General features: G+C 30.7%; 1 protein-coding gene across 1 annotated transcript in view; it reads left to right on the top strand.

Moving 5' to 3' along the window:
* Window positions 1–662: 662 nt before the first annotated feature.
* LOC129983888 (uncharacterized) overlaps window positions 663–17,111 on the top strand; it is a 213,050-nt gene continuing 196,601 nt past the window's right edge. Inside the window, exon 1 of the mRNA XM_056093580.1 lies at window positions 663–800. Coding sequence (XP_055949555.1) covers window positions 755–800 — 46 coding nt within the window. The 5' untranslated portion in view covers window positions 663–754. The remainder of the gene's footprint in view (window positions 801–17,111) is intronic.

The following is a 17,111-nucleotide window of genomic DNA, read 5'->3' as shown; positions in this document are numbered from 1 at the left end:
CGTGCCTGTGTAATTAAGATTACCTGGTATTATTTGCAATATTATAATTTTTTTTCTTCAAAATTGTGTCTGATTTATTAGATGAATTTTATCATAATGACATATTTTGCCAGTTGAAAAATTAGTTAATTTGAAAAATAATAAAAATAAAATTCTCTAATTTAATAAAAAGTCATCAAAATATTTTAAAACATTCAAACTTGCGATTTTAACGACATATTGAAGCTCAATCAATAAAAAAAATTCTGTCTAATAATATTGTCTGCTTTTTAACAAATAAAATAGATCATTTTTGCTATTTCAAAAGCAAACGATTTGTCTCTTCGCGCCAGATTGTTCGTCATTTTTTAGAATTATTTTTCGATTTCTGGCATCATGTCATCTTACAAAAAAATTTTTTTTAACAGAATGTTAATTTTAAAATTCAGAATTTTGTTATCATTTTCTACTTTAATGAAAACTAAAAATGAAAGTTTCTGCCACTTTTACATTTTTTTAACACTTTCGAAGCGAATGAATAAATAAATAATAATAATGATAAAAAGAACAAGAAATAAGGTGAATGAAAAGTCTAGCTGAAACCGCGCGAAGCAGTAGGGAAGGTCGAGAACCGAATGAAGGCTAGTTTCGATTCCCGCCTCCGAATCAACGCCGTGGAACGTTTTTGTTTTTCTTTCGAACGGTTGGCAGCGCTCCTGCAGGCCACTTGTAGAATCCGTGAATCGGTGAGTCGTTCGGCTCGCGACTGTGAGGCATGGCGGTTTTCTCTCTGCTCTCCGTTTATCGTTTGCTCGGCATTGGTAAGTGACCATTGTTTTTTTTTTATTCTTTACTATTTTTACCTAACTACTCTATCTTTTTTTTAAGCTTGAGACTGAGGTGCTTGAACTCTAAGAGGGCGGTTCAGAGATTTGGATTGGTTAAAATGATTCGGAAAAAAATTAATTTTGTTCGATATTTGAATATCGATATTATACTTTTTAAAATTAAGAATATTTTATCCGATTGTGATACATTTCTTAAGATACATTATTTATCAAGTAAAATATCTAGTTTCGATGTTTTTTAAAAAATATAAAATTAAATTACTGTCATTTGAAATGCTGTACATTAAAATTGCGGAAACTTAAAAGAATCTTTTAAGATGCGTTTTATTATATGTTTTGGATTAATAAAATCGATTTGAAAAGAGTATTTGTAATTGCATCGTTACGTTTTTAATATGCAATCTTTTACTTGATGGGTCATTTTACAAATTTGTATTTGACTTTAAATGTTCTGTCACATCTTTAAAATCTTGAATGCATGAAAAAAACTGGAAAAATATATTATGAATGTAAGTAAAGATAATAAGCATGCTATAAAAATGTATGAAATTTTTCTAGACTAGTAGTAGTATATGCAAATTGGTCTTTCCAAACTTGGTGATTCAATAAATGCATTCTTATTTGAGCCACATTAAAATAAAAATTTAACTTTCTGCTTTCTAATTTTAAAAACGATTCCTATATTATTTTCTTCATTAAGAAAGTTATCTTAATATGCTTATAAATATTACTTATTCATATTCTGTTTTAATTGCGACATAATTTGAGGTAATATTCGATATTCGATAGAATTGTTGAACATGGTATTATACGATTTTACATAGAAACATCTTATTTCGCAAATTAACGTTGTCTTAAGTATTAAGATTCGGACTAATAATTCACAAGTGTCTAAATGTCCATCTCTTTACAATTACTGTACAGCATTGTTTACGAACTATTCTACCGTGATTTTGAATAACTGAAAAGAGTTTGCTCTAATTCTTCAAAACTATTTTAAATATTATTAAAATCCATTTTAAATTATCTTTTTGTCAATAATATTCTTTCGTCTTGTGGACTGATTTTATAAAATCTTACAAGAAAATCATTGCGAAATGTAACCCAGCGAAAAACAAAAATTAAAGGATATTCAAATTGTTAATCTTAAAACTATTTTATTTTTTTAAGTATTAACTTATTACGGATAAGTACAATTGCATTCTGTATATATTCACGTTAAAACAAGGAAAATACATATGAATACAGCAGAAGAGTTTTAAAAAATGAACCATTAAAAACAAGCAACAGAACTGAGTAAGACAAATCAATCTTTGCCTTATAAACAATTCCAACGCAACCTCCAACAGCAAGTGATACTGAAGTGAAATTCTATAATATTGTTCTGTGTCAGTTTAATTCAAGTATAAAAAATAGAATAAGGTAAAGAGTTGTTCTAAAGTAAAAATTGGCATTTGTTCCGGATGTTTCAAAGTAATTTTTTGCCGTTTTTTTTCTGCGGTCTAAAATGTGTACATCAAGTTTTGATGTTTGTGTTGCAGATATTTTATTCTTCACAGATCCGTGAACAGGAATATAATTCAAACTGTGTGAAAATATTTTTTTTCTGGGTGAAATGATTTGATTTTATCTTTGAAATTATATAAAAATATAATTCTTTGTCACTCATCTAAAGCTCAAATATTTATTTAGTATGCATTTAAAGGGCATTACACTATATTTATTTTGATTAAAAAATACTCCTTAATACAATGTTAATGAAAATGGCATTTGAGAACATTTTTTATATATTTGATGAAATCGAATTAAAATTTATTGTTCACAACGTTAATAACTTTTTTGCATTTTGTTTCGATGTAGAAAGTTCGTTAGTTTTAAGTAATTCCAATTTAAAATACTATATTAACAAAGCCGATGATTTCTAGGACGTTAAAATTGTTAAAGTCCAGTGGTAAGCAATTCAAAACCGTTGGAACGAATAATATAAAAGAGAAGAAAAAAATTAAAGAAACATCATTAAATTATTCATTACAGAAAATTATTAAAGAAATATTTTTCACTTTATCAGTAGCGAGATGAATTTTATTGTATCTTATTTGCATTGCTTAAAATATCATTCGATATTTATAATAATTATTTGTATTTTTTGTACTCCTATATACTACTTACAAATGGTAATAAACATGTTGAACGTTGATTAAGTTATATTTGTATTGAGAACTGTTCATTTATTTTTCAATTTTTGAAACTTCCTTGTCATTCGTTTTCCTATGTTCAGAAAAATGTGTCGTTAAAAAAATGTTCATTTAACAATAAATTCTTATCTTAAATCTAAGGCGTTCTAAGTAAGGATTCTAGAAGCCGTTGTTATTTAATGTTAATTCACCCTTGCGACGGTAACGGAATTACATTTTTAAGAACTGATCTACACACACTTTTCAATTTCTAAAACACAGTTCCATCATTCAGTTTACCATGACTTGAATGCATGCTACCAAAATTTTTCTATGACAACAAAATTTTATCTATAGTTTTCAGAATCGGTTTAAAATTTTAATAAGTTACCATTTTTCAAATGGTAATAAGTATGGTGATGGTATTTATATTGAAGACCATTTATTTTCCCTTTATATTTTAACTTTAGAAACCTTTTTGCTTTTCATGTTTCCCATGTTTTAAAATACCTAAATGAGATGTTCTTATGACTTACAAATTTTTATCAACAGTATTCTGAATGTATTCTTTAATTCAGATAAACGTTATTACGAACGTGTAGAAAGATGCAACATAAACTGTCTAATAAATACCATTTCAAATTGTTTAATTTTGTAGAGCGTCATAAGTTATTTTTCTTATTTATCTAAATAAGCAATATTGGATACAGTTACTTCATTTCATTATAAATTATTGCTTCATTCAGTATCTTTTCATCGTTAATTTAACGCCTTCTGCTATTTCCGACTTGCTTACTCAGGACTGATAAGCATTTTAATGCTCTACAATCTAATCAACAGTCTTATATTCGTTAGGCCTCAATAGCTTGGTAGTAATCAAAATTTTCGTAATGTATCCTTTTACAGGCTGTAGTATTTTGGTGGCAGTCAGTTTTTGAGTATACCCCTTTTGTTGGATAGCAATATCGTGCAGTAATCGTGTTTTCCGCATTGTTTGCCTTTGAACTTTTTGTGATCGTTGCTGCTGCAGTGACAACATCTTCATATAGTCATCAAAGTTGGCATATCATTTAATTCGTGTTCAAAATTTCAGAAATAAGTAGTGTAGAAAATTACTCTATTTCTTAAATTTTGATTGTAAATTTTATATGCCGATTTCTAAAATATGAATCTAATATAATAATATAAATATATAAAGAATGAATCTATAATATAATATAAATATAATCTAAAATATGAATCTATAATATAATAATATAAATATAATCTAAAATATGAATCTGTAATATAATAATGTAAATCTATAATATGAATATAATCTAAAATTTGAATATATAATATAATATAAATCTATAATATAACCTAAAATTTGAATCTATAATATAATATAAATCTATAATATAATCTGAAATATGAATATGAAAATGCCACCGTTGCAGCGACACCTATCGCAAAAGGTTAGTAAGCGTCAATAGCTTGATGGCTGTCTGTGTTTTCTACATCAAATAATTTGAAGATCGAAATCGGATTCCATTTAAATTGTCGTGTAAACGGCCTTATGTGCATTAAATCTATCTTGGTCAAACAGCTCTTCCATATACTATCTGTCTCGGATACGTTGGTAAGGGATCATTTGGTAAATTCCTAGTTTAATGCACCTTATTTCGTCAAGGATGCCAGTAATGCAAAGTCACCAATCAAGATACTGATCATATAAACAATAATCAAGAAAAGTTAGCTACCCACCATTTTTATTAAAATTGTGAGATTTAATGACGACGATTGTTTAATATCAGAACCTTTTGAACCTTTATGGGTCAAAATTGATGAATCCTGATCAATTTTAACCCAATTTTTGACCCGTCCTCCTGAAATATGAAATAACGAACTTCTACAAACTAGCTACGTCGGTATGTACTTTAGACAATAAAATTCGAACGGTCGATGCTTTCGGCATCTAAAGAAGGCACAAGGCAGAATTTTTTTAACTTAAAAAACATCTTACGGCTTTGCGAGAAGCGGGAGCGGAAACCTAATAGCTTCGCTAGCACACTGAACATAATTTTTTTTCGAATAACCTCAAAGAAAATGGAATAAATCGGACACTCAATGCTTTTGGCATCTGAAAAAGGCACCGGGCATAATTTTTGTACTTTAAAAAAAATCTCACGACTTCGCTAGCAGCGGGTGTAGAAATCTAATGGTTTCGCATTTCATTAAAGTAAGGATTCTGAGAATAACAAGAACAGCAGAAGAAAAAAAAAAGGAAAATATCGGTTCTTAATAGCTAGATTAATATTTTCATTAAAAAGAAATTAGAAGAAATGCACTTACTCTGTTCAACTAATTCTTCATTTGAGAAGACAACGATTTTCTTTTAAAAACAGAACTTTTCAGTGAAGCAAATGTCGTTCTGTTGGCGCCATATATATTTCGAAATGTAGTCATCGAATTCACAAAAATGATACTTCTCCAAATTGTGATCATAATATTTCTGATTATCCGAATTATCAGGCATCGGATTATCGAATACTCAGACTTATCGAATAATCATGGAAAATCCATGAAAAGAATAACAAACTGTAAGTAATTCCGTTAGAATGGTAAGATAATATTAAAATGAAACTGAAATAAAAACAAACGATTAAAAAAAACTCTAGCAGATGTTTTCTGTTCTGGTGAGATTCGTAAGCAGACGATTTTAATAAGAATAACATAATTCGGTAAAAATGGCAAAAAGATAAATATTATCTGTGCATAGATCACTTTAAAAATAATACTGAATGTTTTATTAGCAGTGATAATACTACAAATTATAAAAGGTAATTTAATTAAATTATTTAAGGGATGTTTATTTGTCGATTATTTTTAATTTTCATTTCTTATAAAATTGCTGCAGTAGATGTATAACTCAACAAGCGGAAAAAATTGTAAACAAGTCAGTATCAAGATTACTATAAAAATTATTCCGCTTCCTTTTTTTTTTTTTTTTTTTTTGGAGGAAGAAGGTTATCATATTGGCGACAAACTCGAGAGTACACTAAACTAGGATTCAACCCATTATTTTACTTTCTTATATACAAAAAGTACAAAGTATTACAATCGTCAAAAAATTCTATATCGGGATTTCGAAGGATCTTCACTCCTTTCCGAATCCGAAAAACACATTTCTGGTATTGTCTGTCTGTCGGTCTTTGTTCACGATAACTCAAAAATAGTTACAGGCATAGTATTAAGCATATGACATTTTTATCAAATTTTTCGACAGAAATTGTCTAGTAAGTATTTCTGTATTTCTATCCATATTTGTATGAACATGACAATTTAAAATTATAAATGGGTAGATAGTTGCAATTAAAAATGTAGAAATATTAGAATTATCGATCTGTTGGAGATTCAATTGGTCAGAGTTGACCGTCTGTCGATTTATATATTTAGGGTATAAAAAGGCAAGAATTTGAAATCGCAATGACTTAAGCTAATGAATTTGTTGACCTGTCACTAAAACTGTAGTTCTGAAAAGTAAAAAATAAGACACTCAAAATGCATATTCAGTGTTCTTCATAAATCGCACCATATTGTGTTAGTTTGCGTGACAGTTTAATGGCGAAACACTCCTGCTAACCATTATTTGATTGATTCATTCAAAATGTGACGAAGTTCGCCTCTTATTAAACTATATGTAGCTTCAAGAAAAATAGAATGTTAATCACTTTGAACTTCAAATTTTCCTTGTTTACTAAACAAAGAAACAATTGATTGAATTGTATTTGAGCAGAGTTGACCGATTCCTTCCAGATTTCTGTGGAAAACACTGAGAAAGAATCGCTAATTACTTGTCCGACAACTGATTTTGTCAAGAGTTGCATGTGCTCGACCGAACTTCTATCGGTGTTCTTCATGCTTTAATAGCTTTTCTGAATGTTGCTAATCGTTTTCTTCTGGCTACTGACTTGAACGACATTTCGGATCTTAATCACGACTATCCAATGAAATTTGGAAAAATCATTATCCAAATATTCTCTGTATCACTCTATATTTAAACACTTTAAGGTGTTTTTTTTTAAATATTAGCTAAGCGTTTTTTCTTATTTTTGGTTTTAATTATTAACTTTTTATATTTTTTATGTCACTGCCACCCTTTTACTTTCTCTTATAAGTAGTGTAGAGAAATTATAGTAATCGTCAAAAAATTCGAATTCGAGATTACGTGTTTTGAATTCCCAGAGTCCGAAAAAACACATTTTTGGGAAATGTCCGTCTGTCTGTGACAAAGATAAATAAAAAACGGTTTAAGCGTAGATGGTTGAAATTCAGTATATCGTTGAATTAAGCGTAGTAACATTTAACAGAACTCAAGCGCAGTAACATTTTTCTGTAAGCCAGTCCCTTAAAATAAACGCTGGGGGCATCCGTAGATCCTTTGACCCCCCCCCCCTCTTTTTCCTATGCCACTAGGAATAGATACAATAATTTGAACTGATATTTTCGAGATATGAAACTTGAATTATCGCTTGTGAAGTTTCTTCTCTAATCTAACATATGGCAATTAAACGAAGTATGTCAGTATCAAGGGCGGATCGTGGATTAAATGTTTTTCCACACCTATACATTGATCAAGTCAGTGATAAAATATTTCATTAACAGAGTTTTCCAGCCATAAGAGCTAGCTTAAAGCGTATATTATCATTTTTATTTTCTCGTATAAGAAGTTCAGAAGCACTGAATTTGAGTTCGAGATTTTGGCGAATTTCCGTTTCAGTCCCCCTTAAGTTTGAAAAACACATTTTTGGCATTGTTTTTGTCTGTGAACTTAATAACTGAACCATCTTGAGCTAGAGCGATTGAAATTTTGGTATGTGAAATAACGACAAAATTTGTAAATTTCTTTCAAATCTATCAACAGGCATTCTGGTGGCTATTCGAGTACAAGTGAACTCGATAATTCAAAAATGCAAAGAGCCAGATGAATAAAATTTGGTACACAGGGTATCAAACATTATTATATTATTTGGTACATATTACTTTATTAGCATTTAAAATACAGATACTTATCAAATTTTAATTCGTTAAAAGGTTTACCATCTGTCGGTCTGTACTTTCACATGATGTTAGCACAATAACTAATAAAAGCAAAGACTTAAATCAATAAAATCGGCATGTTATGATTACAAATATAGTTTTATGCCAAATTTTGGCGTCAATCTGCTGGGAAAAAGATGCCCAAAATATATATCCCCGATAGATTAAACAAAAATGTTGAATTCAAGCCAAAGATGTATATTTCGTAACTATCTCTTACCAGTGTCATGTAAGGTATTCGCGGCATTACAAAGGTCCACAATTTTATATGGGAGAAGAGAGATGCCTTTTTTTGAAGAGTATAGAGAAAGTTTGGCGGTTTTTTCGGTGAGACCACTCCCGCCAGTTTTTCTAATCTCAGTCGTACATTTTAATACTTCTTGATTTTGTAGATTGATATAGTTCTTATCCTTCTTCCTACGCTTTATTCCTTTGATAAAGATGAAAGTAGCAGAGTTAAAATGTTTTTTTTCTCAGCGTTATGTCCAGAACCGGAGGGAAATTACTTTGAGCGGGGTCAAACCGCAGACATGTGAATTTTAAGAAGCCGATCAAATCAAGACGAGTAACGAGTCAAGAGATCGCTCAGAGTTAATATACATTAACTTTCTATACATGATAGACTTTACGATAGCGAGATTCGAAACAATTTTTCAGGCTAAAGAATTGCACTTTAGGTGGTTATTCGGTCATCCTCCCATTTTTTTGTCCAATAAATTCATTTTTTTTTCTTTGTTTCAATTAAGTGAATAGTAATTATACACAAACGTGAATATAACAACACTGAAGAGAAATTACTGTTCCTTTCGGTATCCTGAGACGGCCACTTTTCGACGATTCTTTCTCATTAAGGGGTGAGACGCGGAAGGATGAGCGCGTTTCCGGAATTCTTCATTCTTTGTCCTTGATTTCCGCACTATTAGTTCTTTTTTCGTCCAATTTCTTTTCATGTGTGAGTATCGTGTCGTTTTAATTCAATCTGTGAGTAATCAGTTCATTTTATTTTTAAATATAAACATCCCCACCTTTCAGTTTTCCTCTCACCCTTATTTTGCCGAATTAAACAAATCCTAACGCATGCGCAAAAGCGCGGAGGATTTTAGAATCCTTTAGCAAACAATATTTAATTATATTTGAAAGGATTCGAGTAGCAAAAAGAATTTCCAAACTAAAAAACTTCTAAAATGCAGTAAAGATTAAAAAAAAAAAAAAAAAATCCCAAGTGTCAACTAGTTTGAAACTATTACCGAAAAACATAAGAGATAGGGAAGAATAAGAAAAAATTTAAATCCTTTTTCTGCTCTGCATATTGAAGGATTGACAGGATGTAGATATTATATAGAAGTAGTGGCCCTGTTTCTCAACTCGATTCTAAAAGTGCTCGAGTTCTCTTGCTGTTCATGAAAAAAGTCTTAAATACTATGAGATAATTCATCCCATATTATTAAAGCGCATTGAAAATCTTATCAAAATCAATAACATATTAAACTTATTTAAAAATTACTCTAAAAAGAACAACTTTACAAAATCAAAATTAAAAAGGTCCACTCTGTGAAACCCAAGCAAATACAAATTTTCTCAGGAACAGGAAATTTACTGGACAGATTCAGCTCAGTGCATTGCCATACCATTTACCTATATTTCTTTCAAGATAATAAAACCCTTTCCACTTTCTCGTATATGAAGTACAGAGAAAGTATTTTAATCGTCAAACATTTCGAACAGATTTTGTCCAATCGCCACATTTCAGATCTTGCCAAGTTTAAAAAAAAAAATTTTTTGACATATCTATTTGTTTGTGAGCACTGTAACTCAAAAACATTTCTATTTGAACGGATGAAATTTGGTATATGGACTTGAAACGAAACCTACATTTTTATCAAAATAGGAACGAAATCATTTCAAAAGAAATCTGTTTGGTTGTCTCTGTATCCGTGATCTCGGTCACTTCATAACTAACGAACTAAACGAACTAAATAAACTAATAAAACGAACTAACTAATAAACTAACGAACTAAATAAATAAATTTGCCACACAGGTTTAACAACCTGCTAAGCTAATATCAAATAAAAGTCTTTGTGCAAGAAATGAATTGAGATTTTCTTTCCTCCTTTCATGCTGAGTCATCTAAACAGCACAGTACGATATTCGAGCATTCGTCATATTCTACTTACATGGATGTTTCGGACGTTTCAATAGTCAAAGAGTTAACATATAAAAGTCCACGTACTGGTCGATATTTGGTGAAGTTCGGGTCTTGAACTTACAATTATCCACTCTGCCACAAAACTATCACAGTTTTAACCCAAAAGATATTAAAATTTTAATTATTGCGCTTTAAAATTTCCCTTAGTTTGAAATCTTTTTGTCAAATTTTACTTTTTTTTATATGAGAACTGACCCATATCACTGAAATGCACATACGGCAAAAACGTCGCATATTAAAATTTCAGTGTTAAAATCTACTAGTCAAATTTGTTGGCAATATGAAAGTACTAAATCTTCAAAGCTAACCAGAAAAATGGCAGTTGGGGTAAATAATGACACAGAACGATCATAGCATGAAAGTATCCGCTTAAAATTTAAACGAATTTATATTATAGATAAGTTTTTACAGGTTTTGAACCAAATCTGCACCAAATTTGACTATCTGACGGTCTGTTTTTACATGCATATTAACAGAGCAATTCATAATCTCAATGACTTAAATCGATGAAACCGGGTGACCTTTTAATATCAAATATAGTTCCGTGTCAGGTTTTTATACAAATGGCCAGAAAGAGATATGATATACAGGGTGTTCATTAATTATTGTCGGGGTTTCCGTAACTCATAACTTTCGAATAAAAAATATTACGCAAAAACCGAATACGTATTCGTAAATTACAATTCAAAGAATTTTATTAATGATATAAAAGTGTAAATCTTGCACGATTTGCACCTTGTAGACATTCAGCTAAAGGCGATTATGTATTCGTAAATTCGCTGAACAAATTTTGACTCGAATTCAGGATGATGAAAATTACCTTTGGAAATGGTTCTTCAGTGACGAATACACTTTTCATGTGTAAGAAAAAGTGAATAAACATAATTGTAGAATATGGGGCTCGGAGAACCCGCACGATTATCAAAAGTCAAAATTTGTTCAGCGAATTTACTAATACATAATCGCTTTCAGCTGAATGCCTACAAAGTAGAAATTGTGCAAGCTTTACACTTTAATATCATTAATAAAATTCTTTGAGTTGTAATTTACGAATACGTAATCGGTTTTTGCGTAATATTTTTTGTTCGAAAGTTATGAGGTACGACAATAATTAAAGAACACCCTATATATTCTCAGGATAAATTTAGTAAAAATATTAGACTCATGACAAAGATTAATATTCCATAACTATAATTTATCAAAATCAAGCAAGGTATTTGCGCCTTTACAAAATTTCTGCAATTTTATACGGGCGAAGAGGGAGAAGATTTTTATTGGAGAGCTTTGCGAGAAGGTTTCGAAGAGACCTCTGCAGTTGATTTATGTTTATATGAATATCTGGATGTCAGGAAAAATTTAACTTATGAAGGGGCTCACAAGATTCATATTTTATTACCCAGATTCAAAGTGGTATTCACGCGATAATACTCGTAAAAGTTGATATAAACACAAGATCTTTAATATAGTCATTGAATCATTATTTGATATGAAAAAAGTTCTTTTTTCCCCCGTAAAACTTCCCTGATATCGTTGCCAGCAAAACTTAATGCATCAGCGAAAAGTTTTACATGCGATAAATGGGAAAAATTTAACGGAGTTTATCACAAACATCAAAGGCGACTGTCTATTGTTCTCCGTGGCTATAAAATGACAAGTTGCTTTTGTGTGGTAATATTGAAGATCTCACGCCCATGTACACTTATAAATCGAACAATTTTACAGACAGTAATGGATAAACAAATAATATATCTGAATAGTTTATGGATTTATTTCCTGCATTTACGAGTTTAGAATAGAAGTTTCAATTTTCCACTGCTAAAAATCGAAACAAAAGAATTGATTGGTTCCTGCTACCAAAGTGTTTTGCTTTCCAAACGATAAACAATTTCTAATTTTTTCTGTATCATTTTTATTTTAATATACTTGCTCGTTATTATTTTTTATTTAATACAGCTGCTCATTTTTATTTTTTATTTAATACAGCTGCGAATTATGCAAATGATATGTTCTTACTCAAAATGTTTTATAAAGTCCTTCCTGTATTAAAAAACAAGTAGTTCTTTTTTTAATGGATATTATTCTATAAATCGTTTCTTTCATAATTTCAATGCAGTATCAACAAAAAAAAGCAATGTTTTTCTTATATAATTGTATATTATTAGTCTCAATCTTGAAAGGGTAAAAGATTCCAAAAAGTATAATATATTAAACTTACATCATCAATTCTAAATCCGTGTTTTGCTATTTTTGTGGCTGAAGTACGGTTTTAGAATATAAATACAGAATTCATTGAAAATGTAAAGAAATAGTACTTCCAATGCTCAGAATTTCTCGAAGAATTTCTTCATGTTGATTTGTAGTTGTTGACATAAAATAAAGCAACAATTTTATGCTTTTAAAGGGACTGATGTAAAAAGATGCATAATCAAAATTTTAATGAACAATTTTGATTATTATAAATTTGTTGATGCTAATACAGTTTTTCAAAGCAGTAATTGAAATATTTTGGAGGTAGTATTAATATGTTATTACATAGTGAAAGAAATAATTAAACTTCAGATTTAAACATTATAAAAGAAAGAAAAAATCATACTTTTTTATACATTTCCTATTTTATAGGATTATGGTAAACATTGAACAAAAACAAATATCATTTGATTTGCAGTTCGTCTTAGATATTGCATTATAAATGGGAATAAGCATATAGTCTTTTTTCCCACAAAAGTTTTGTCAAAGAGAATTAATTCACCGTTATTTTTTTTTTACAGTACCCAGGCAATTTTACAATAGCATTCTGTAAAACAGGTGGAATATCTGTATATTTTTTCTTCGTCCTAGTATAGGCTAATTGACGGAGGAATACTGTTATCCCTCCGTGATTTTAATGTAATGTCCTTCCCCCTTTTGATTCTCGATGTAAAAATTCCTTGTATGTTTCCCCTTTGATAGAAATAATAAACTGGGGGGGGGATAGTAATTTTAGAATGGAAGAAACGACGTATAATTAAAGTTTTGTATCCTTTGTCATATATACTTCTAAAACTTTATAGTTAAAAAATTTATACTGGTATGAATGTAAGAAAAATGCATAAATGATTTATTAATGTATTTGTTGCTATATGCTTTCCGTGTGCTTATTGCTCCGTGATTTTGTTTACAATTTCATTTTTTTATTAATTTTATTTATTAATAAATTAATGTCTATTACATTTTGAGCTTGAAGGAATTTTTTTAACTAGAACATCTAACAAATATTTTTAATTAATTTCTTTTAAAAATTAAGTTCCAAATTTAATTTTTTAAATTATTTCACAGAGTTCTATTTTTCTTTATGACATAGCTTAGTCAATTCATCAAATTTACATCTCTCAAATTAAAAAATATAAATCCCCGGGCATATCTTATATATAATGCAAATTTCAAGATTGAGTGTTTTGTGTCTAAAATCGTAAGGCAATGGCTTTTTCTTATTATTCGAATTCAACTTTCTGTACAGATTTGTAATTTTGATCTTAAAATCTCAATATACAATTTTGGAGTAAATTCTTTCAAATTCGTTCGTGTACCTTGTTTCCTCTTTTTACGTTCTCAGGGGTTCTCAGGGTTTATGAGTTCTCAGGGGAGAACTTACAGGGAGACTTAATTCCAAAAATAATTACCACGGTCTCCGGGAGGTCTTGAAAGGATAGATTCATCAAAATCCCGAGGTCGAATTTTTCGAGGATTACAGTAATTTGTTTGCATACGAAAAAGTAAAAACCGCCTAGCATGTGGTTAATGGTGCTCTACAGCAGTAGATAAAGCAGTAGTCGATCATTAAGTATCTGGAGAGGTGGTTTGCATTGCTAGATTTGAGGATTCTGCAATAATGGACTCTCACTACAGTGCTTATTGCAGAAAATATTAATAAATTCTGGGCAAGGCTATTTATTCCTTGGTTAATTAGAATTTAATTATGGATTTATTTTTAAATGATATAAAACATTTCTTGAAATCATATAGACCATTTAAGTGGAATGTTCCGAATATATAATATAATCGGATCGAATCATTTATTCCAATAGATCTACATAAACTGTAAAAACATCTTTCTTTATATATATATACACAAGGTGTCCAGTTTGAACACGGCCGAGTATCTGATTTCTAAACTGTTTCAGAAAGGTATATACTTTCGATTAAAAAATACTTTAAATTTTTATGTTGTTAGAATCGATAATTGTACAATTGAAAATCATCGATTTTAAGTTCGTTTAGTTAAATAATCTTGACAAATGATTTATTACAAACACTTCTATTTAAAATCTTTATTTTAATAGATTCATACTTAAGCAGCTAAATTTGATCGAGTTGTATAACTATGAAAAACTCTTAACGATTTCCAACCATTTTAGTTACCACCTTCAGAACAATTAACGGAAGGCACTAGCTTGAGATTTCCTTTGATTTTCTTAAAATAGGGAAATGAAAAGCTTATTAAAAAAATTTGCCGAAAAATGGGATTTTTTAAAAATTTAAAATGCTAGTGTATCAATAACTTACTGAACTTTAGAAGTGTATAAAAATTCAGACAAATTTTTTTCAGCAGTCTATTTCTGGATTCAAAGAATCAAATGCTTAGCATATTCTTTATGCTTTTTAAAGCAACTTTTCAATTTAATGTATATGTATATAAGCATATTTTAGCAGATGCGTGGCCGTGAAAACACTTTTGACTTTTCAGCCTTGATTTATTCCATCCCGAGAGGCACAATTTATGCACAAAAATACCTAAAAAAAATACCTACGTCAGTCTATATCGTGGCACAAGTTCAGAAGAGCAAGAAAGCGCGAAATTTTTCCTTCAATAGTTTTTACAATAAGATTTTGATAGGGATTTCTTTAACACGTGTCGATTTAGGATAGGGAAATTTAGGTATCTTTAAAAGAATATTGGTAAACATTAAGGATTTTTATCCCTTCACTCGAAACTTGAGAACCTGCTGAGATTTACAGTTTTATAGAGCCCTTGAAGTATTAAATAAATTTAAAAAATGGAATTGGATCAGGAAACCTGTGAACATTTTAGCATGAAATTAATATAGGTTAAATTTAGGAAATTAATTAGGATTTAATTTAGATTTATAGATATCATTACATGTATATATTCCGTAACGGCGAAAAATTTAGCTTTTGGGTCAAGATTAGTTTGGACAATCCTATATATTGATCATTCGAGATATTCTTAAATTATAGGTATATGCGATGTGAAATATTAATCAAGGAAATGTAGCCAGTAAATCATAAGAAAAGTCCTAAAAAAGAGTGAAAATAATTAATTTATGAGCATTTTTGTTAATACAAAAGAAAAGTATTTTTATTCCCCTTTTTGCTAAGTCTAAGTAAACAGCAGAATAGTTTTCCCGAACCTTCTACCTAATGAAAATGCTATATCCTCTCCTGCCGGCGTTCTGGCCTAGGGGTAGCGCGTTTCCCCGTGATCTATGCGTTCTGGGTTCGGGTCCTCGTTCGGTCATGGTTGTTCTCTTCCTTATGTTCTCTCTGTGAGGTGCGAGAATGAGCCCACCTGTAAAAAGGGGTTGTGCAAGCGAGTGTGTGTGTGTGTGCTATCTTCATTTGAGCTAGAAGTCAGATTTCTGAACTCTGGTGCTCAGGGGTCTTTACCCTCAGAAGCTACTGCGCAAAAATTTGGCTTAAAAATAGTCACACGATAGAAAGAAAACAAAATCATCTCCTCTTGCATGAAAACTGTTGATATTGGGAAAGGTCGTGACGTCATGAGGGCCCAAAGTTTCACAAAACCAGCAGGAGTGGTCCCCGAAACTTTTACGCGTACTCTCCAATAAAAATCATACTCCCTAGCTCCCCATGAGCCTCGGTGGTCTGGTGGTAAAGTCTCGTCTTCGCAACCGAAGGATTTCAGGTTCGAGACCGGATTCCGCTGAAGAACCATCTTGTCAGTGGGTCCTGGTGCACATTAAATCCGTCGGGGCAAAATGTAATCCCGTTGGTGTGGTGTGGAAGTTTGGAGAGTGGTGGACCATCTCGAGTGTCGTCCTCGTCAACTGACTGCGGTTCAAAAATTACGATGTGCATCCCAAATCAGACTTAGCTTTAAAACGCGATTAATTTAGTTTAAACTAAATTAAAATGAATCATCCCTCCCCATCGAATTGTGGATTTTGAGTAAGACCACAAATACTTTGCATGGCATTGATGAATAATTATGAAATGTAGATCTTTGACGAGAATCTCGCATTTTTACTGAATTGATCATGCGAATACGTATTTTGGATGCTTTTTTTTTGTTTTCTGATCATTCATTAACACTTCTAATTACATGCAGAAGTTGAAGCTGATAGATGCTCATTTGACGGATTACGTTGAAAATGTGATGGGAATTTTCTTTTTAAATGTTAAAACTATATCCATTTCCAGTTTTTAATGTTCTAACTTCCAGTGAACAGATTTCGTTAAAATCTTATCATTTTAAACGAGCAATTCTTGAGTGGGATTATATAATTTCGAATATCTCAGAAATTGCTCTAACGGTTTGGATCAAATTTTATATTTAGATAAGTTTTTGCTTTTTAAGTTTATCTAGCCGGCGTCCTGGCATAGGGGTAGCGCATCTTCCCCGTGATCTGGGCGTCCTGGGTTCGAGTCCCGGTTCGGGCATGTTGTTCTTCATATGTTCTGTGAGATGTGTGAATGTGCCCCCCTGAAAAAAGGGCTGTGCAAGCGAATGTGATGTGTGAGTAGCTAAGATGTACTCTTGGCCCTAGTTGGCGCTACTAAAACAAGAGACGCTTCCTTGGCTT

Source organism: Argiope bruennichi, chromosome 9, assembly GCF_947563725.1.
Source record: "Argiope bruennichi chromosome 9, qqArgBrue1.1, whole genome shotgun sequence".
Taxonomy (NCBI): domain Eukaryota; kingdom Metazoa; phylum Arthropoda; class Arachnida; order Araneae; family Araneidae; genus Argiope; species Argiope bruennichi.
This window is presented reverse-complemented; position numbering and strand designations above follow the sequence as displayed.